Here is a 20434-nt window from a genome sequence, read left to right as displayed (position 1 = left end):
CTTGAATACAAAAAACTTGTCCCTACCTCCTGAAAACCTGTCCGGGAGGGCAACCTTGGGTTCAGGCTGGACAGGCCTACCCGCAGAGACCCCCACATTGGTGACCTGTAACCGCTGATGCTGCTGAACCTCACAGCGGAGGTTATTCACCTCCAGAGACAGACTGTGCAGCCGCTCTGCGAGCTCTGCAACTGATCCCATACCAAGGGAGAAAGGGAAACAAAAGGTGCACACCCAAAAACACACTGTTAAAAAAAAAAAAAGAAAAAAGTCAGTATTTTTTTTTGCCCTAAACATGCTCGGCCGGCTATAATGTCACGCCAGGTGTAAGTGCAACACACAGGGAAAAGGGAGAGGGAGTCCAGACACTAGGGAAAGGGGGGAGTGGAGACCTCCTAGTCTGGTCTAGCGTCACCCTGTCTCAACTAGCGTCCCTATATTGGCTCTGCACCAATCACCGCACGCGTGCCTCATTTTACTCTCCCTGGCGTATGGCTAGGGATGGGAGGAGTTAAGCACTAGTCAACCTCCACTAAACTCTATAGACAACAGGGGTGGACAAACAGGGGGAAATAGCTTAGCTTTAGATGAACTACAAATAAGCACACGGCCTCAAGCGCCAGAGAGGAAGAAGTACTGCTCCTGCTAAGCTTCATAAGTAGAAATGGATATAGCCGGCGACTCCCTCTCAGACACACCAGGTATATATACACCCAGGCAGAGGGCTAATTAGCAAGAGAGAGGTAGCCGCTCGGTCCTAAAGACAGCCTCTTATCTAAAAAGCTGTCTGCAGTGCCAAACGTAGAGATCTCCTGCAACCCACTGCAGGGCGACTGTCACCTCTGACACACCCGTGACAGTATCAGGGTCTGTGTATACATCGTACATATTGAGGGTCTCTGTATACACCGTACACATCAGGGGTCTCTGAATACACCATACACATCGGGGGTCTGTGTATACACCGTACACATCAGCGGTCTGTGTATACACCGTACACATCAGGGGTCTGTGTATACACCGTACACATCGGGGGTCTCTGTATACACCGTACACATCAGGGGTCTCTGTATACACGTACATACCGGGGGTCTCTGTATACACCGTACATATCGGGGGTCTCTGTATACACCGTACACATCGGGGGTCTCTGTATACACCGTACATATCGGAGATCTCTGTATACACCGTACACATCGGGGGTCTCTGTATACACCGTACATATCGGAGATCTCTGTATACACTGTACATATCGGGGGTCTGTGTATACACCGTACATATCGGGGGTCTCTGTATACACCGTACACATCGGGGGTTTGTGTATACACCTTACACATCAGCAGTCTGTGTATACACCGTACACATCGGGGGTCTCTGCATACACCGTACACATCAGTGGTCTCTGTATACACGTACATATCGGGGGTCCCTGTATACACCGTACATATTGGGGGTCTCTGTATACACCGTACACATCGGGGGTCTCTGTATACACCGTACATACCGGAGATCTCAGTATACACCGTACACATCGGGGGTCTCTGTATACACCGTACATATCGGAGATCTCTGTATACACCGTACACATCAGGGGTCTCCGTATACACGTACATACCGGGGGTCTCTGTATACACCGTACATATCGGAGATCTCTGTATACACCGTACACATCAGGGGTCTCCGTATACACGTACATATCGGGGGTCTGTGTATACACCGTACATATTGGGGGTCCCTGTATACACCATACATATTGGGGGTCTCTGTATACACCGTACACATCGGGGGTCTCTGTATACACCGTACATATCGGAGATCTCTGTATACACCGTACACATCAGGGGTCTCCGTATACACCGTACATATCGGGGGTCTGTGTATACACCGTACATATCGGGGGTCTCTGTATACACCGTACATATCGGGGGTCTCTGTATACACCGTACATATCGGGGGTCTGTGTATACACCGTACATATCGGGGGTCTGTGTATACAAAGTACATATCGGGGGTCTGTGTATACACCGTATACATCGGGGGTCTCTATACATCGTACACATCGGGGTCTCTGTATATTCCCTGTAGATATTAGGGGTCTCTGTATATTCCCTGTAGATATTCGGGGTCGGATATTCACGGTTGGGGGCGTTTAGTTCCCGCATTAGGGGCGGAGGTTTATATTTCGCAGTGCAGTGGGCGTGTCACTGCCGGCGGACTGATCCTGGCTTGTGCTCCGCCGCACACTATATAAGTGACTGTCAGCCGGAACATCTCCTCTTCATTCCGCCGCCGGAGATCAGTGACGCGTAGGCTGCAGCAGACAAGGTACCGGCCGCTACCGGGGCTGCGCTCAGGGGGGAGCACGGTCCGGAGGTGCTGGGGGTCGGCGCTGAGTATCGGGGCGCTGTCTTGTGTCGGGGGGTTGCGGGTTCTCCGCTCAGACTCCGCCTCCTGGAACCTTCTAGACTCCGGGGCACGTGGTTGGAGCCGGTAATGAGGGCGCCGCCATTTCCATGTGACGTCACTGCAGCTGTCAGGACCCGGAGCTAAGATCGTGTTTAAGAGGTGCGCGCCCGTGGGGGCGAGGGAGTCGTGTGAGCTGAGGGGCTCCTGTGCCCGTGGGGGCGAGGGAGTCGTGTGAGCTGAGGGGCTCCTGTGCCCGTGGGGGCGAGGGAGTCGTGTGAGCTGAGGGGCTCCTGTGCCCGTGGGGGCGAGGGAGTCGTGTGAGCTGAGGGGCTCCTGTGCCCGTGGGGGCGAGGGAGTCGTGTGAGCTGAGGGGCTCCTGTGCCCGTGGGGGCGAGGGAGTCGTGTGAGCTGAGGGGCTCCTGTGCCCGTGGGGGCGAGGGAGTCGTGTGAGCTGAGGGGCTCCTGTGCCCGTTGGGGGGGTCGTGGGAGTCGTGTGAGCTGAGGGGCTCCTGTGCCCGTTGGGGGGGTCGTGGGAGTCGTGTGAGCTGAGGGGCTCCTGTGCCCGTTGGGGGGGTCGTGGGAGTCGTGTGAGCTGAGGGGCTCCTGTGCCCGTTGGGGGGGTCGTGGGAGTCGTGTGAGCTGAGGGGCTCCTGTGCCCGTTGGGGGGGTCGTGGGAGTCGTGTGAGCTGAGGGGCTCCTGTGCCCGTTGGGGGGGTCGTGGGAGTCGTGTGAGCTGAGGGGCTCCTGTGCCCGTTGGGGGGGTCGTGGGAGTCGTGTGAGCTGAGGGGCTCCTGTGCCCGTTGTGGGAGTCGTGTGAGCTGAGGGGCTCCTGTGCCCGTTGGGGGGGTCGTGTGAGCTGAGGGGCTCCTGTGCCCGTTGGGGGGTCGTGTGAGCTGAGGGGCTCCTGTGCCCGTTGGGGGGGTCGTGTGAGCTGAGGGGCTCCTGTGCCCGTTGGGGGGGTCGTGTGAGCTGAGGGGCTCCTGTGCCCGTTGGGGGGGTCGTGTGAGCTGAGGGGCTCCTGTGCCCGTTGGGGGGGTCGTGTGAGCTGAGGGGCTCCTGTGCCCGTTGGGGGGGTCGTGTGAGCTGAGGGGCTCCTGTGCCCGTTGGGGGGGTCGTGTGAGCTGAGGGGCTCCTGTGCCCGTTGGGGGGGTCGTGTGAGCTGAGGGGCTCCTGTGCCCGTTGGGGGGGTCGTGTGAGCTGAGGGGCTCCTGTGCCCGTTGGGGGGGTCGTGTGAGCTGAGGGGCTCCTGTGCCCGTTGGGGGGGTCGTGTGAGCTGAGGGGCTCCTGTGCCCGTTGGGGGGGTCGTGTGAGCTGAGGGGCTCCTGTGCCCGTTGGGGGGGGTCGTGTGAGCTGAGGGGCTCCTGTGCCCGTTGGGGGGGGTCGTGTGAGCTGAGGGGCTCCTGTGCCCGTTGGGGGGGGTCGTGTGAGCTGAGGGGCTCCTGTGCCCGTTGGGGGGGGTCGTGTGAGCTGAGGGGCTCCTGTGCCCGTTGGGGGGGGTCGTGTGAGCTGAGGGGCTCCTGTGCCCGTTGGGGGGGTCGTGTGAGCTGAGGGGCTCCTGTGCCCGTTGGGGGGGTCGTGTGAGCTGAGGGGCTCCTGTGCCCGTTGGGGGGGTCGTGTGAGCTGAGGGGCTCCTGTGCCCGTTGGGGGGGTCGTGTGAGCTGAGGGGCTCCTGTGCCCGTTGGGGGGGTCGTGTGAGCTGAGGGGCTCCTGTGCCCGTTGGGGGGTCGTGTGAGCTGAGGGGCTCCTGTGCCCGTTGGGGGGGTCGTGTGAGCTGAGGGGCTCCTGTGCCCGTTGGGGGGGTCGTGTGAGCTGAGGGGCTCCTGTGCCCGTTGGGGGGGTCGTGGGAGTCGTGTGAGCTGAGGGGCTCCTGTGCCCGTTGGGGGGTCGTCACCTGTGTGGTGTTGAGACTTCTGTAGCTCTCATGGTGTCACTTCCCACTGGTGCCCCCCCCCCCCCCCCCCCCTTCCTGGCTTACTGTCGGTTTGGGGCTCTCTCGGCGGCCCCTGTTTTGTCAGTTTTGGCGTTAACCGCATTGTCTCTTCCAGATGCCAGAAGAAATCCATCATGGCGAGGAGGAGGTGGAGACGTTCGCCTTCCAGGCGGAGATCGCGCAGCTCATGTCTCTCATCATTAACACCTTCTACTCCAACAAGGAAATCTTCCTGCGAGAGCTGATCTCCAACGCCTCCGATGTGAGTGATTGTTGGGTGCTGGGGGGGGGGGGTTGGTTGGCTCGGTGAGGTGCTGGTTGGGGGGGGGGGTTGGTTGGCTCGGTGAGGTGCTGGTTGGGGGGGGGGGGGGGTTGGTTGGCTCGGTGAGGTGCTGGTTGGGGGGGGGGGGGTTGGTTGGCTCGGTGAGGTGCTGGTTGGGGGGGGGGGGGGTTGGTTGGCTCGGTGAGGTGCTGGTTGGGGGGGGGGGGGAGGGTTGTCATGGCAGTCTCTGAACTCTCTTCTCTCAGGCCCTGGACAAGATCCGCTATGAGAGTCTCACCGACCCCTCCAAGCTGGACAGCGGCAAAGACCTGAAGATTGATGTTGTCCCCAACAAGCATGAGCGCACCCTCACACTGCTGGACACTGGCATCGGCATGACCAAGGCCGACCTGATCAACAACCTGGGAACCATCGCAAAGTCCGGGACCAAGGCCTTCATGGAGGCGCTGCAGGTGAGGAGCTCAGAGGACCCTACACGGGGCGTGCGTCATGGCTCTGTATCGGGGTGCAGCCCCTCTTACTTCCTTCTTTCCTCAGGCCGGAGCAGACATCTCTATGATCGGACAGTTCGGTGTCGGATTCTATTCGGCTTATCTGGTAGCAGAAAAGGTTGTGGTGATCACAAAGCACAACGACGACGAGCAGTATGCCTGGGAGTCCTCCGCCGGAGGCTCGTTCACTGTCAAGATTGACAATGGTGAGGTTGGGTCTTTATAGCTGGGGGTGCAGAGTTCAGGGACCCTGACTTCTGATCAGCGGTTAGGTGAGCTGGTGGATTCATCAATAGTCTGTAAACGGCCCCCTCACTGTAGACCCCAATGTGAGTCTCATGGATCTATAAATGGGACTGTGGCAATAGTCCTCCGATGTTGTGCAGTTGGTGGTGAAATCTGTGCCCACAAACCCTAACCCATCCTCTGCTCGTCTCAGGTGAGCCCATCGGCCGTGGCACGAAAGTCATCCTGCACCTTAAAGAGGACCAGACAGAGTACTTGGAGGAGAAGCGGGTGAAGGAGGTGGTGAAGAAGCACTCGCAGTTCATTGGGTACCCCATAACCCTCTATGTGAGTACTGGCAGCTGTGGACCCCTGGAGTGGTGCCATAGTGACTAGAGACATTTGTTTCTTGCCTCTGTTGTAGAAGGAGCCGACTATTAACCACTTTGTCCTTACAGCTGGAGAAGGAGCGAGAGAAAGAGATCAGTGACGACGAGGCCGAGGAGGAGGAGAAGGAGGAAGAGAAAAAGGATGAAGGTGAGGAGGACAAGCCTAAGATTGAAGATGTGGGCTCTGACGAAGAGGAAGAAGGAAAAGATAAGAAGAAAAAGACCAAGAAGATCAAGGAGAAGTATATTGACCAGGAGGAGCTGAACAAGACCAAGCCCATCTGGACTCGCAACCCTGACGACATCAGCCAGGAGGAGTACGGCGAGTTCTACAAGAGCCTGACCAACGACTGGGAGGACCACCTGGCTGTGAAGGTAAGAGTGGACCAAGGAAGGGTCTGTGCTTGGGCAGGGGTCTAGGCCAGGCCTGACGTGATGCTCTTCTCTGCAGCACTTCTCCGTAGAGGGCCAGCTGGAGTTTCGGGCGCTCCTCTTCATCCCCCGCCGCGCTCCATTCGACCTGTTTGAGAACAAGAAAAAGAAAAACAACATTAAGCTGTACGTGAGGCGCGTCTTCATCATGGACAGCTGCGATGAGCTCATCCCAGAGTACCTGAGTAAGTGGACCATGTGGCTGTCGGGGTTACTGCCCACGGGTGCCATGAATGTCACCACAACTCCTGGCATGCCCTGACCACCATGTGCTGCTGGCTAGGAGCTGTAGTCTCACCACTGGTCTGGACTCTTCTCTGGGGGTTTGATACTTATGAGGTCCTGCTCTCTGACAGATTTCATCCGAGGGGTGGTGGACTCCGAGGATCTCCCCCTGAACATCTCCAGAGAAATGCTGCAGCAGAGTAAGATCCTGAAGGTCATCCGGAAGAACATCGTCAAGAAGTGTCTGGAGCTGTTCACCGAGCTGGCCGAGGACAAGGAGAACTACAAGAAGTTCTATGAGGCCTTCTCCAAGAACCTGAAGGTTGGAATGGTGGGGGGGGCGGTGTGCCAATGACTTGTCTACTGCAGCACAGAGTATGTTCAGCATGCTGACTGTCTTGTATAGCTTGGGATCCATGAAGACTCCACCAACAGGAAGAAGCTGTCTGAGCTTCTGAGGTATCACACCTCCCAAACCGGAGATGAGATGGCGTCGCTGACTGAGTACGTGTCCCGCATGAAGGAGAACCAGAAGAGCATCTACTACATCACAGGTGAGTGACAGCCCTGGGGCCGAGCCCCACCACCCGCCATCTTTACCTGCTGCTGACTGTCCTGTCTCTGCAGGTGAGAGCAAGGAGCAGGTGGCCAACTCTGCCTTCGTGGAGCGCGTGAGGAAGCGCGGCTTCGAGGTCGTGTACATGACGGAGCCCATCGACGAGTACTGCGTCCAGCAGCTGAAGGAGTTTGACGGGAAGACCCTGGTGTCCGTCACCAAGGAGGGGCTGGAGCTGCCGGAGGACGAGGATGAGAAGAAAAAGATGGAGGAGAACAAGACCAAGTTCGAGAGTCTGTGCAAACTGATGAAGGAAATTCTGGATAAGAAAGTTGAGAAGGTAAGGAGTGAGGCCAACATGGGCCCCCAAGAGCCACTGATCAGTGGGGCCTGTCTTAGAAGCTATTGTGTAATAAACTGATCACACATTAGTCCATGGCCCTATGCCCTAGATATCGATGGGGGTGTGGGGTCCTATTGTCTTGTGTCCCTAATGGGGCATGCAGCAAAGTTTGGGTTGTGCTGTTGCTGCCTCTAGGGGGCGATCTGTAATGATCCTGTGCCACTAATGAGATCTGTCCTGACAGGTGACGGTGTCCAACCGGCTGGTGTCCTCTCCCTGCTGCATCGTCACCAGCACCTACGGCTGGACGGCAAACATGGAGCGGATCATGAAGGCACAGGCTCTGCGCGACAACTCCACCATGGGCTACATGATGGCCAAGAAGCACCTGGAGATCAACCCTGAACATCCCATCGTGGAGACGCTGCGGCAGAAGGCAGATGCTGACAAGAACGACAAGGCCGTCAAGGACCTGGTGGTGCTGCTCTTCGAGACGGCGCTCCTGTCCTCAGGCTTCTCCCTGGATGACCCACAGACACATTCTAACCGGATCTACAGGATGATCAAGCTGGGCCTTGGTAAGGAAGACCACCCCCTCCCCCACCTCCAAGTAACCATCTGGGAGCTTCTGCTTATGGCCTTGTCCTGTACGGTGGTCCCTGGTCTCTGCCCCCTCCATGTCACCATCCAGGAGTGTCTGTGTATAGCCTCGCCCTGTACGGTGGTCCCTGGTGCACCCCCTGTCTCCTGTTACCATCCAGGAGTGTCTGTGCACAGCCTTGTCCTGTACAGTGGTCCCTGGTGCACCCCCTTCTCCTGTTACCATCCAGGAGTGTCTGTGTATAGCCTTGTCCTGTACAGTGGTCCCTGGTGCTCCCCCATCTCCTGTTACCATCCAGGAGTGTCTGTGCATACCCTTATCCTGTACAGTGGTCCCTGGTGCACCCCCATCTTCTGTTACCATCCAGGAGTGTCTGTGCACAGCCTTGTCCTGTACGGTGGTCCCTGGTGCACCCCCTTCTCCTGTCACCATCCAGGAGTGTCTGTGCATAGCCTCGCCCTGTACGGTGGTCCCTGGTGCACCCCCATCTCCTGTTACCATCCAGGAGTGTCTGTGCACAGCCTTGTCCTGTACGGTGGTCCCTGGTGCACCCCCATCTTCTGTTACCATCCAGGAGTGTCTGTGCATACCCTTGTCCTGTACGGTGGTCCCTGGTGCACCCCCATCACCCTTGCTGACACTTTCCTCTCTTAGGTATTGATGATGATGACTGTGCGGTGGAGGAGTCGGCTGCTCCAGTCCCAGATGATATCCCCCCTCTGGAAGGTGAAGAGGACGCGTCTCGTATGGAGGAGGTGGATTAATGCCCCTCGCAGCCCCCCTGAGCCTGGTCTCTGCAGCCTGTTTCTGGGGAGCCTATGGACTGTACACTATTGGGGTCTCCCCCCTCCTGGCATGTTGTTGGGTGAGGAAGCTTCAGACGAGTCCCACCCCTGGTTATTGCACTGTGGGAACCCGCTGTCCGGTGCCCCTATACTGTAGTATAACCTGCTTCTCCCACCATCGGACGGCCTGATGCCCCGTACAGCTGCCTCCTCCCGTCAGTGTGTTGCCCCTCGCCCCGTGCAGCGCCCTCAGGAATGTCTTGAATATCGGCCGTCGCCTCAGTTGTGTCTTGTGAGTTTATTTTTATGATTTATGTCATGCAGAATAAAGTCTTTTTACAACGGAAGCGCTGACTGGTCACATGACCTCCGAGGAGAGGGCGAGATCGGGGTGTCCCGGGTGGATTCTCCTCCATCACTGGCTCTGACTGGTCACATGACCTCCGAGGAGAGGGTGAGATCGGGGTGTCCCAGGTAGATGCTCCTCCATCACAGGTGCTGACTGGTCACATGACCTCCGAGGAGATGGCGAGATCGGGGTGTCCCGGGTGGATTCTCCATCACAGGCGCTGACTGGTCACATGACCTCCGAGGAAAGGTGTGAGATTGGGGTGTCCTGGGTGGATTCTCCTCCATCACTGGCGCTGACTGGTCACATGACCTCCGAGGAGAGGGCAAGATCGGGGTGTCCCGAGTGGATTCTCTTCATCACAGGCGCTAACCGTCCTTCAGCCTCTGGGGGGGGGGGGGGGGGGGGGGAGTCTTTGGCTAATCCTGGACATCCCCTTGAAGGAGTCTTGGGGCTGTGGTTTCTTCTTGCGGTCAGTGAATGGGCATTAAAGAAGTTGTCCACTACTAAGACGACCCCTGTTCACCCCCCACGATCATACTCTCCTCCTGTGCCAACACCGTTCCCGAAGTGTCGGCACACTCTCTCCCTGGGCCTCCCGTGTGGCTGTTGTGACACGTGACCTCTGTCGTCCAATCGGCACTGTTCCTGCCTTTTGACGAATTGAACAGTAAGTTGGAGATCAGCCCGGACTGCCTCGTCATGTTCAGCTTGTATGAGATGGTAAGGCCAGCGCTGATTGGATGCTGGGGTCATGTGTCACAAGTGCCGTAGGAGAGCCCCGGGAAGAGCGGGAGCAGCACGGGAGGGGAGTACAGGCTGCACTGGACACAGGATGTAATGGCGGCTGCAGAGAAGAATAATCAGTGTTTTTTTTTTTTTTTTTTTTTTAAAAGTCAGACAATTGTTACTGGGGGTGTGGCCTTCTGCCCCCTGTATGACTCTGACCAATCATAAGAAGCAACAACATAGAAGTGCAGAAGGACCTGTGATGTCATGAGGGTCACATGACCGGAGGCCACAGGTCCTGCTAGCCACAGTGTGCAGCCTGAATCAGTGAGGAAACTTCACAGAAGTGAGGAGCAGTGACCTCCAGTTATTTCCTCACTACTGGGTGCCCACAACACAAAGTGACATCACCAGCACTGCTGCTGTCCCAGAATCCTCTCTGCCTCGAAGCAGTGTGTTATCTGCATATAAATATATGCAGATGGGACCATACACAAACAATTAAAGGCCCCAGAAGCTGTGAGATGTAAAGCTATAGTAAGACCCCACTACTGGCTTCCTCAGGGGTGAAGGCGGCAGTCACAAGTGTGGCGATGCGCGTGTGGTCTCTGGTCCTCATCCAGTATTTGCCTTTTCCCACTTCGGGCTCTTGTCCCCTCTGATTATTGCAGGTTCTGTAGATTTTATTTAACGACCCAGAATATATCGGTCGACCATGACAGCGCCACAAGAGGGGGTCTGCCCACCAAGGACAGGAAACCTCCAGCGTCATGGCTGCAGCTTCCGGGGTCTCCCCCCTCCGTGGTTTGGCTGCCGTGCGTCTCAGGACTTTACTGAGAGTAGAGGGCCCGGCCAAGTCAATGACTCGTAGCCCAGGTAGGGAGGAGGCCAGTGGGCTTCTTACCTGCCTGGACAATTATTTCAGCCAGTAACTGGATCCTTGATCTTATAGGTTCGGGTCTGAGCTCCAGGCGATCCCTCACAAGACCTTCATCTTGACCCCGGTTTGTTCCTCTGAGAGAGCAGCTAGCCCTACAAAAAAGGTGCTGGGTTTAATGCAGAAGGCAGTCCTGGTGGAGGCCCCAACTTCAGAAAAATGGCCGGGGTCTACTCCCCTTATTCCTGGTTTCTAAACCTAATCGTTGTAAAGGAACCGACATTAACCTGAAAGCCCTAAATAGGTTCTTGAATGGTCGCACCTTGGAGTCCATTAGTTTGACAATAAAATTACTTTTTTTCCTGGGTGCTGAATTTAGAAAAATCCAGGTTGGTACCCTCAAGGGTTCAACAATTTTTAGGGATTATGCTGGATTCAGTAGCTCAAATGTTACCTCCTGGAAACAAATACAAAGGATTAAGAGCCAGGTGGAGAAAGCCATAGCCAATCTGGCCGTGTCCCTTAGTGGAGCGGTGTCCCTGTTTGGTGTTTCCCAGGGGGTCTATGGGCACAATACCAGTGCAGGGTTTTGGGATGTGTTGCATAGTAAAGTGTCTCTTAGTAGAAGCAATTTTCTCTATCACCTCAGTCAGTGAAAGCCTTCCAATGGTGCCAGGATGAAGCAAATCTATCCCGAGGGGGTCTCTGAGCACCTAAGGTTACTAGGATAATCACCACGGACTCTAGTCCCAGGGGGTGGGGAGCCATATGGTGACAGGGTACCTGGTCAGATAACGAGAAGAACCTTTCCTCCAATGCAAAAGAACTTCTGGCGGTGAATAATTTCTATGTCTCCCTCCAAGGTCAAAACGTTAAGCTACTGTAACTTGATTATCTGAGAGAACCTTATGTGGACCACCAGGAGAGTACGAGGTCAAGATCACTGATGAGAGTGACAGATCAGCTCTTTAAGAAAGTCCTTTCCTTGACGGCCCTCCGTATAAGGCAGAAAACTCCAGAGCGGATTACCTAAGCCGCTATCCTCGGTTGCAAGGGGAATGGGAACTAAATCAGGAGCGCTTTACCCAAATGGTCAGACGATAGGGGGTCTCCAGTAGTAGACTTACTTGCCGCAAAGTTAAAGCGGAAGACAAAACACTTCTGTTCTCTGAATCCCAAAGAAAATCCCTTGGCGTTGGATGCTCTCCTGGTACCTTGGAACTTCAGCCGGGCATATGCCTCCCTCCCCCCCCAAGGCAGAGGTTCTTTTGATCGCACCCTTCTGGCCCAAGAGACCCTGGTTCTCGTGCCTGAGGAGCATGTCTATCTCCGACTCTTGGGTCCTTCCCGAGGTTCCAGATCTCTTCTTCCAGGGGCCGATATAGGACCCTCACGCAGCGGGCCTCCACTTGACGGCATGGTACTTGAAAGGTCGTAGCTGAAACAAAAAAGGGTTTTCCCAAAAACTAATAACTACCCTGATGCAGAGCAGAAAACCGATTACAACACGGATTTATGCCAGAACCTGGAATGAATTCTTATCCTTCTCAGGGTCTAGAGTTGGTGAGGGGGCACCGATAGGGAAAATCCTGGATTTTCTTCAGAAAGGTCTGGAGCTAGGGTTGTCCTAAAAGTTCAGGTCTCTGCCCTGGGCGCCCTGTATAGCTAGCGATCTAGCAGGTAACTACTGGATTTCTTATTTTATCTTTTAGGTCCAGACCCATTGTTAAAAATAGTTTGGTCCCTTGGGACCTAAAGCTGGTTCTAATGGTCTTAACTGGCGCGGCGCCTTTTGAGCCAATAGTCAGCAACTCTCAAAAACCTCTCCCTTAAGACAGTTTTACTGACAGCTTTAACCTCGGCCAGGAGAATTCGTGACATCCGGCCCTGGCTATCGCCTCGTCATGTACACAGATCCTGGACGACAGAGTGATTTTTAGGCCAGATCCCACCGAGCTCCCTAAAGTGGCCACTCGCTTCCACCGAGCTCCCTAAAGTGGCCACTCACTTCCACAGCCTTCAAGAAGTTCTCCGACCCGCCTTCTGTCCCAATCCAGGTAATCGGAAAGAAGCGCAATTACCTACGTTAGATGTGAGGTTAGGTACCTTTTAGTTACTTTAGGAAAGACCGCTCCTTGTTTATATCTTACCAGGGGTCTAAAGTCACAAAGTCCACCATAGCTAGATGGATTAGGGAGCCATTTCTCTACATCTAGCGGTGAAGAAGGGTTGAAGGCCCATTCCCCCCAGGCTGTGGCGACCTCCTGGGTGGAGGAGACCGTTGTCTGGATAGATGACACATGTAAGGCGGCTGCCTGATCCTCTCCTTCTACGTTCTGTGGACACTATAGGTTAGAGATGGGTGTTTGGGCTGACCTCACCTTTGGGAGGAGAGTTTTCCAGGCTGTGGCGACCTCCTGGGTGGAGGAGACCGTAGTCTGGATAGATGACACATGTAAGGCGGCTCTGATCCTCTCCCTCTATGTTCTGTGGACACTATAGGTTAGAGATGGGAGTCTGGGCTGACTGCACCTTTGGGAGGAGAGTTCTCCAGGCTGTGGCAACCTCCTGGGTGGAGGAGACCGTTGTCTGGATAGATGACACATGTAAGGCGGCTGCCTGATCCTCTCCCTCTACGTTCTGTGGACACTATAGGTTAGAGATGGGAGTCTGGGCTGACCTCACCTTTGGGAGGAGAGTTCTCCAGGCTGTAGCGACCTCCTGGGTGGAGGAGACCGTAGTCTGGATAGATGACACATGTAAGGCGGCCGCCTGATCCTCTCCCTCTACGTTCTGTGGACACTATAGGTTAAAGATGGGAGTCTGGGCTGACTGCACCTTTGGGAGGAGAGTTCTCCAGGCTGTGGCGACCTCCTGGGTGGAGGAGACTGTTGTCTGGATAGATGACACATGTAAGGCGGCTGCCTGATCCTCTCCCTCTATGTTCTGTGGACACTATAGGTTAGAGATGGGTGTTTGGGCTGACCTCCCCTTTGGGAGGAGAGTTCTCCAGACTGTGGCGACCTCCTGGGTGGAGGAGACCGTTGTCTGGATAGATGACACATGTAAGGCGGCTGCCTGATCCTCTCCCTCTATGTTCTATGGACACTATAGGTTAGAGATGGGAGTTTGGGCTGACCTCACCTTTGGGAGGAGAGTTCTCCAGGCTGTGGCGACCTCCTGGGTGGAGGAGACCGTTGTCTGGATAGATGACACATGTAAGGCGGCTGCCTGATCCTCTCCCTCTACGTTCTGTGGACACTATAGGTTAGAGATGGGAGTTTGGGCTGACCTCACCTTTGGGAGGAGAGTTCTCCAGACTGTGGCGACCTCCTGGGTGGAGGAGACCGTTGTCTGGATAGATGACACATGTAAGGCGGCTGCCTGATCCTCTCCCTCTATGTTCTGTGGACACTATAGGTTAGAGATGGGAGTTTGGGCTGACCTCACCTTTGGGAGGAGAGTTCTCCAGGCTGTGGCGACCTCCTGGGTGGAGGAGACCGTTGTCTGGATAGATGACACATGTAAGGCGGCTCTGATCCTCTCCCTCTATGTTCTGTGGACACTATAGGTTAGAGATGGGAGTCTGGGCTGACTGCACCTTTGGGAGGAGAGTTCTCCAGGCTGTGGCAACCTCCTGGGTGGAGGAGACCGTTGTCTGGATAGATGACACATGTAAGGCGGCTGCCTGATCCTCTCCCTCTACGTTCTGTGGACACTATAGGTTAGAGATGGGAGTTTGGGCTGACCTCACCTTTGGGAGGAGAGTTCTCCAGACTGTGGCGACCTCCTGGGTGGAGGAGACCGTTGTCTGGATAGATGACACATGTAAGGCGGCTCTGATCCTCTCCCTCTATGTTCTGTGGACACTATAGGTTAGAGATGGGAGTCTGGGCTGACTGCACCTTTGGGAGGAGAGTTCTCCAGGCTGTGGCAACCTCCTGGGTGGAGGAGACCGTTGTCTGGATAGATGACACATGTAAGGCGGCTGCCTGATCCTCTCCCTCTACGTTCTGTGGACACTATAGGTTAGAGATGGGAGTTTGGGCTGACCTCACCTTTGGGAGGAGAGTTCTCCAGACTGTGGCGACCTCCTGGGTGGAGGAGACCGTTGTCTGGATAGATGACACATGTAAGGCGGCTGCCTGATCCTCTCCCTCTACGTTCTGTGGACACTATAGGTTAGAGATGGGAGTTTGGGCTGACCTCACCTTTGGGAGGAGAGTTCTCCAGGCTGTGGCGACCTCCTGGGTGGAGGAGACCGTTGTCTGGATAGATGACACATGTAAGGCGGCTGCCTGATCCTCTCCCTCTACGTTCTGTGGACACTATAGGTTAGAGATGGGAGTCTGGGCTGACTGCACCTTTGGGAGGAGAGTTCTCCAGGCTGTGCTCCCTTCCTAGATTACGTCATCTCTGTAATTCTCTCGTGGTGCTGTCATGGTCTCCGAGAAATCCAGTTACCGGTAAGTAACTTAGGACTTTTTGCTCTGCGTCCCGGTCTCGCACCAGGTTTATTCGCCTTTCTGTGCATTACCTCTATCTGCTGACATTAGGACGCTGTCTACACACGGTCACAGACTGAACTGAGCTTTATTTTGCACATTGTACTTGTTGCCTGTTTTGTAGATTTCTTACCTCGACCCACAGATATCTTGCACTTCGCACCTTCTGGGGCTTTGGCCTTTTTCATTTTTGTTTTTAGAATTGTTCGTGTATTGTCCCATCTGTAACTTATTTATGGTAATAAAATATATTTATATGGAGATCCCTGAGCAGATCTTATTGTTCAATATTCATTTAGGTATGCGCAAGGCTGATCCCTACTAATCTGGAGTCTTCCCTCACCGCAGGGCCCGTGTATGGCCACTAGGGGGCGGTGGTACGCCGCAGGGCCCGTGTCTGGCCACTAGGGGGCGATGGGACACTGCAGAGCCAATGTATGGCCACTAGGGGGCGATGGTACACTGCAGGGCCAGTGTGTGGCCACTAGGGGGCGATGGTACACTGCAGGGCCAGTGTGTGGCCACTAGGGGGCGATGGGACACTGCAGGGCCAGTATCGGGCCACTAGGGGGCGATGGGACACTGCAGGGCCAGTGTGTGGCCACTAGGGGGCAGTGGGACACTGCAGAGCCAGTGTGTGGCCACTAGGGGGCGATGGGACACTGCCAGATTCTCTCCTAGTAAAAATGTTTGTTTGATGAAAGCTCAATTAAAGAATTCACATGTCCAGGAATCCAATGTGACAAATCAACCCTGCCACAGCTGCTAGTGATAGGATTGCAGCTCTGGAGGATAAGACAATATAACAGCAGAATAGTGACTGCAGCTCTGGAGGTGACTGGAGGATAAGACATAATGTAACAGCAGAATAGTGACTGCAGCTCTGGAGGTGACTGGAGGATAAGACATGTTGTAACAGCTGAATAGTAACTGCAGCTCTGGAGGTGACTGGAGGATAAGACATGTTGTAACAGCTGAATAGTAACTGCAGCTCTGGAGGTGACTGGAGGATAAGACATAATGTAACAGCAGAATAGTAACTGCAGCTCTGGAGGTGACTGGAGGATAAGACATGTTGTAACAGCAGAATAGTAACTGCAGCTCTGGAGGTGACTGGAGGATAAAGACATGATGTAACAGCAGAATAGTAACTGCAGCTCTGGAGGTGACTGGAGGATAAAGACATGATGTAACAGCAGAATAGTAACTGCAGCTCTGGAGGTGACTGGAGGATAAGACATGATGCAACAGCAGAATAGTGACTGCAGCTCTGGAGGTGACTGAAGGATAAGACATGATGTAACAGCAGAATAGTGACTGCAGCATAACACAGGATGTAACCGCAGAATAGTGAGTGCAGCTCTGGAGGTGACTGGAGGATTAGACATGATGTAACAGCAGAATAGTGACTGCAGCTCTGGAGGTGACTGGAGGATAAGACACGATGTAACAGCAGAATAGTGACTGCACATCTGGAGGTGATTGGAGGATAAGACATGATGTAATAGCAGAATAGTGAGTGCAGCTCTGGAGGTGAATGGAGGATGAGACATGATGTAATAGCAGAATAGTGACTGCAGCTCTGGAGGTGACTGGAGGATAAGACATGATGTAACAGCAGAATAGCGACCGCAGCGCTGGAGGTGACTGGAGGATAAGACATGATGTAACAGCAGAATAGTGACCGCAGCTCTGGAGGTGATTGGAGGATTAGACAGGATGTAACAGCAGAATAGTGACTGCAGCTCTGGAGGTGATTGGAGGATAAGACATGATGTAACAGCAGAATAGTGACTGCAGCTCTGGAGGTGATTGGAGGATAAGACATGATGTAACAGCAGAATAGTGACTGCACATCTGGAGGTGATTGGAGGATTAGACATGATGTAACAGCAGAATAGTGACTGCAGCTCTGGAAGTGACTGGAGGATAAGACACGATGTAACGGCAGAATAGTGACTGCAGCTCTGGAGGTGACTAGAGGATAAGATGCAATGTAACAGAAGACTAGTGAGTGCAGCTCTGGAGGATAAGACATGATGTACCAGCAGAATAGTGACTGCAGCTCTGGAGGTGACTGGAGGATTAGACATGATGTAACAGCAGAATAGTAACTGCAGCTCTGGAGGTGACGAGGATAAGACACGATGTAGCAGCAGAATAGTGACTGCAGCTCTGGAGGTGACTGGAGGATAAGACACGATGTAACAGCAGAATAGTGACTGCAGCTCTGGAGATGACTGGAGGATTAGACATGATATAACAGCAGAATAGTGACTGCAGCTCTGGAGGTGACTGGAGGATTAGACATGATGTAACAGCAGAATAGTGACTGCAGCTCTGGAGGTGACTGGAGGATAAGACACAATGTAGCAGCAGAATAGTGACTGCAGCTCTGGAGGTGACTGGAGGATAAGACACGATGTAGCAGCAGAATAGTGACTGCAGCTCTGGAGGTGACTGGAGGATAAGACACGATGTAGCAGCAGAATAGTGAGTGCAGCTCTGGAGGATAAGACATGATGTAGCAGCAGAATAGTGAGTGCAGCTCTGGAGGTGAGTGGAGGATAAGACACGATGTAGCAGCAGAATAGTGAGTGCAGCTCTGGAGGTGAGTGGAGTGTGGCCTGTACATTCGGGTACAGATAATCCTGCTGTGCAGAGGACGGTGCGGCAGTATTGGGGGTGAGGGCCTCATTTACAGGGGCTGTAATAAGGTTATGATGTGGTTTGTGCCCTGACTCTGAGCAGTAGGACGGCGCCTCCACAGGGGAGATGAGGCATTGCGCAGTGTATGGATGGGCTGGGACCAGAGCGTCTCTGACCCAGAAGCATTTATTAATCTCAGTGTTGCTCATTAATTAGAGGGATAATTACCAGGACACCGGCGTGGGCGGCATCAGAGACAACGAGGTCAACAACATTCCTGAGCACCGCAGCAGCTCCACCGCCAACGAGAGCAGGAGCTGCCGCCGATGAAGGTCCGACAGCGCCGCGCACGGAGGCCCAACAGCGCCGCCGATGAAGGTCCGACAGTGCCGCGCACGGAGGCCATACAGCGCCGCCGATGAAGGTCCGACAGCGCCGCCCATGAGGGTCCAACAGCGCCGCGCATGGAGGCCCGACAGCGTCGCCGATGAGGGTCCAACAGCGCCGCGCATGGAGGCCCGACAGCGTCGCCGATGAGGGTCCAACAGCGCCGCGCACGGAGGCCCGACAGCGTGGCCGATGAGGGTCCAACAGCGCCGCGCACGGAGGCTCGACAGCGCCGCGCACGGAGGCTCGACAGCGCCGCGCACGGAGGCCCGACAGCGCCCCGCACGGAGGCCCGACAGCGCCCCGCACGGAGGCCCGACAGCGCCCCGCACGGAGGCCCGACAGCGCCCCGCACGGAGGCCCGACAGCGCCCCGCACGGAGGCCCGACAGCGCCCCGCACGGAGGCCCGACAGCGCCCCGCACGGAGGCCCGACAGCGCCGTGCACGGAGGACCGACAGCGCCGCGCACGGAGGACCGACAGCGCCCCGCACGGAGGCAGAAGATGTGACATACAGGAGTGTTGACGAGTTATCACAGTCTTTACACTCGGAGAAATACGGAGACCACTGCATCACTGAAACAAACAGGAATGAAACATAGCCTTCCAACTATCATCACCGAGGAGGATGGAAAGACCCGAGTGACCGGAGGAGAAAATTATCAGATCGAGATATTTACTGATACCAAGAATAAAAGAACAAACAGAAACATTAAAAAGAAAGGTGTCTGATGTGAGGGAACAGCCCGAGCCGAAGTCCAATGATTAGAGCAGATAAAAAGTGCACGATATAAACATATATAAATGTCACATATAGCAGAGATATCCTGAGGAAGGTGTTACCGAAAAGTGCGTAGGGGTGGAGGACGCCTGACGGCCATTGCAGGTGCTATTTCTACTCATCAGATCCTCCAGCGATGCGGCCTTCTATCTATCAGCTGCAGCAGCCTCACTGGCCTTCATGTCGTGGCCTCCTTTGTATGTGTATCCATGTTTTCCACATCCTCCTTTCCTTCCATTAGGTGACTCCTCTGGCTTTTATACTGACTTTCATTTCTCGTTTCACCTTTTGCACTAATACTTATTTTTTAGATTACATGTACTTGGAGGCTTTTTGCGCCATTTAGTTGTGTGTATAAAAATATTTTGACTATATCTCTGCACCGTCACTTTAACACATAACATACGTCTTGGTTTTACTGTTAGTTGCTATGATACCTCCAGTGTTGACCACCAACATTATAATCACCCTGTATCTGCTATATGTGACATTTATATATTGTTTAGATCGTGCACTTTTTATCTGCTCTAATCATTGGACTTTGGCTCAGGCTCTTCCCCTCCCAAACCAGGGGAGGAGTCCTGAGGAGATAATTTGCATATTCCCACTGCATTTTGGGGTAAGTGAAGAGTCTCCGCGAGCTCAAAGAACACTGGATTTTGGCTGTTGGAGCTGAAAAGAGGACATCGGTAAACCTACCGGCGCACGCATATTGAGTCTTTTTTTTCACTGTTTTCAGAACATTAACAGTAAGAACATGGAAGAGTCCAGGAGCCATTTGGTGAGCTGCATATCCTGCTACATGTTCACAGACTTGCCAGTGGAAAAGCCAAACTTCACATGCCAGAAATGCAGCTTGTGTCCCTGTTGGAGGAAAAGTTGCGAAATCTAGAAGAGAGGTTAACTACCTTGAAAATCATTAAGGAAGGTGAAGAGTTCTTAGACAGAGCAGAATTATCTCTTCATGATTCAGAAAGAGAAGAAATTCTCTCTGCACCTGACGAAACAGAGGAATGGAAGCATGTGACCCACAGAAGCAGGAGGATCGAGAGGCAGTCAGCACCCATACTGCTCAGGAACCAGTACCAGGCTCTCACGCAGGAGAACCACGAAGAAATACAGCAAAATAAGACTTTGCCAGCAATGAAGAACCTTGTAAGCCCTCAGAATCCTCCTGGATGGAGAAAGAAGAATGTTGTGAAGAAAAAACGGAGCGTGGTGGTCATGGGGGATTCCCTGTTAAGAGGAACAGAGGCCGCTATCTGCAGACCAGACATAACCTCAAGAGAAATGTGCTGTCTTCCAGGAGCAAAAATTATACATGTGTCTGACAGGATATCAAGACTCTTCAGACCTACAGATCACTACCCATTCCTGCTAATACATGTGGGGACAAATGACACCGCAAGAAAGGACCTGGAAACCATCTGCAGTGACTTTGAAGACTTAGGCAAGAAAGTGAAAGAATTGGGAGCGCAGGTGGTCTTCTCA

General features: G+C 54.1%; 1 protein-coding gene across 1 annotated transcript; it reads left to right on the top strand.

Moving 5' to 3' along the window:
• The first annotated feature begins 2171 nt into the window (after positions 1-2171).
• HSP90AB1 (heat shock protein 90 alpha family class B member 1) lies at positions 2172-9013 on the top strand. Its single transcript, XM_073671598.1, has 12 exons — positions 2172-2325; positions 4452-4598; positions 4865-5071; positions 5157-5321; positions 5555-5683; positions 5794-6099; positions 6176-6341; positions 6513-6703; positions 6788-6935; positions 7009-7277; positions 7525-7858; positions 8536-9013. Exons 2-12 carry the CDS (start codon positions 4452-4454, stop codon positions 8643-8645), a joined length of 2172 nt encoding a protein of 723 aa, XP_073527699.1. The 5' UTR covers positions 2172-2325; the 3' UTR covers positions 8646-9013.
• The last annotated feature ends 11421 nt before the right edge of the window (positions 9014-20434 follow it).

This window comes from Phyllobates terribilis, unplaced genomic scaffold (assembly GCF_046119375.1).
Source record: "Phyllobates terribilis strain yellow unplaced genomic scaffold, ASM4611937v1 Scaffold_3__8_contigs__length_932513732, whole genome shotgun sequence".
NCBI classification, from domain to species: Eukaryota; Metazoa; Chordata; class Amphibia; order Anura; family Dendrobatidae; genus Phyllobates; species Phyllobates terribilis.
This window is presented reverse-complemented; position numbering and strand designations above follow the sequence as displayed.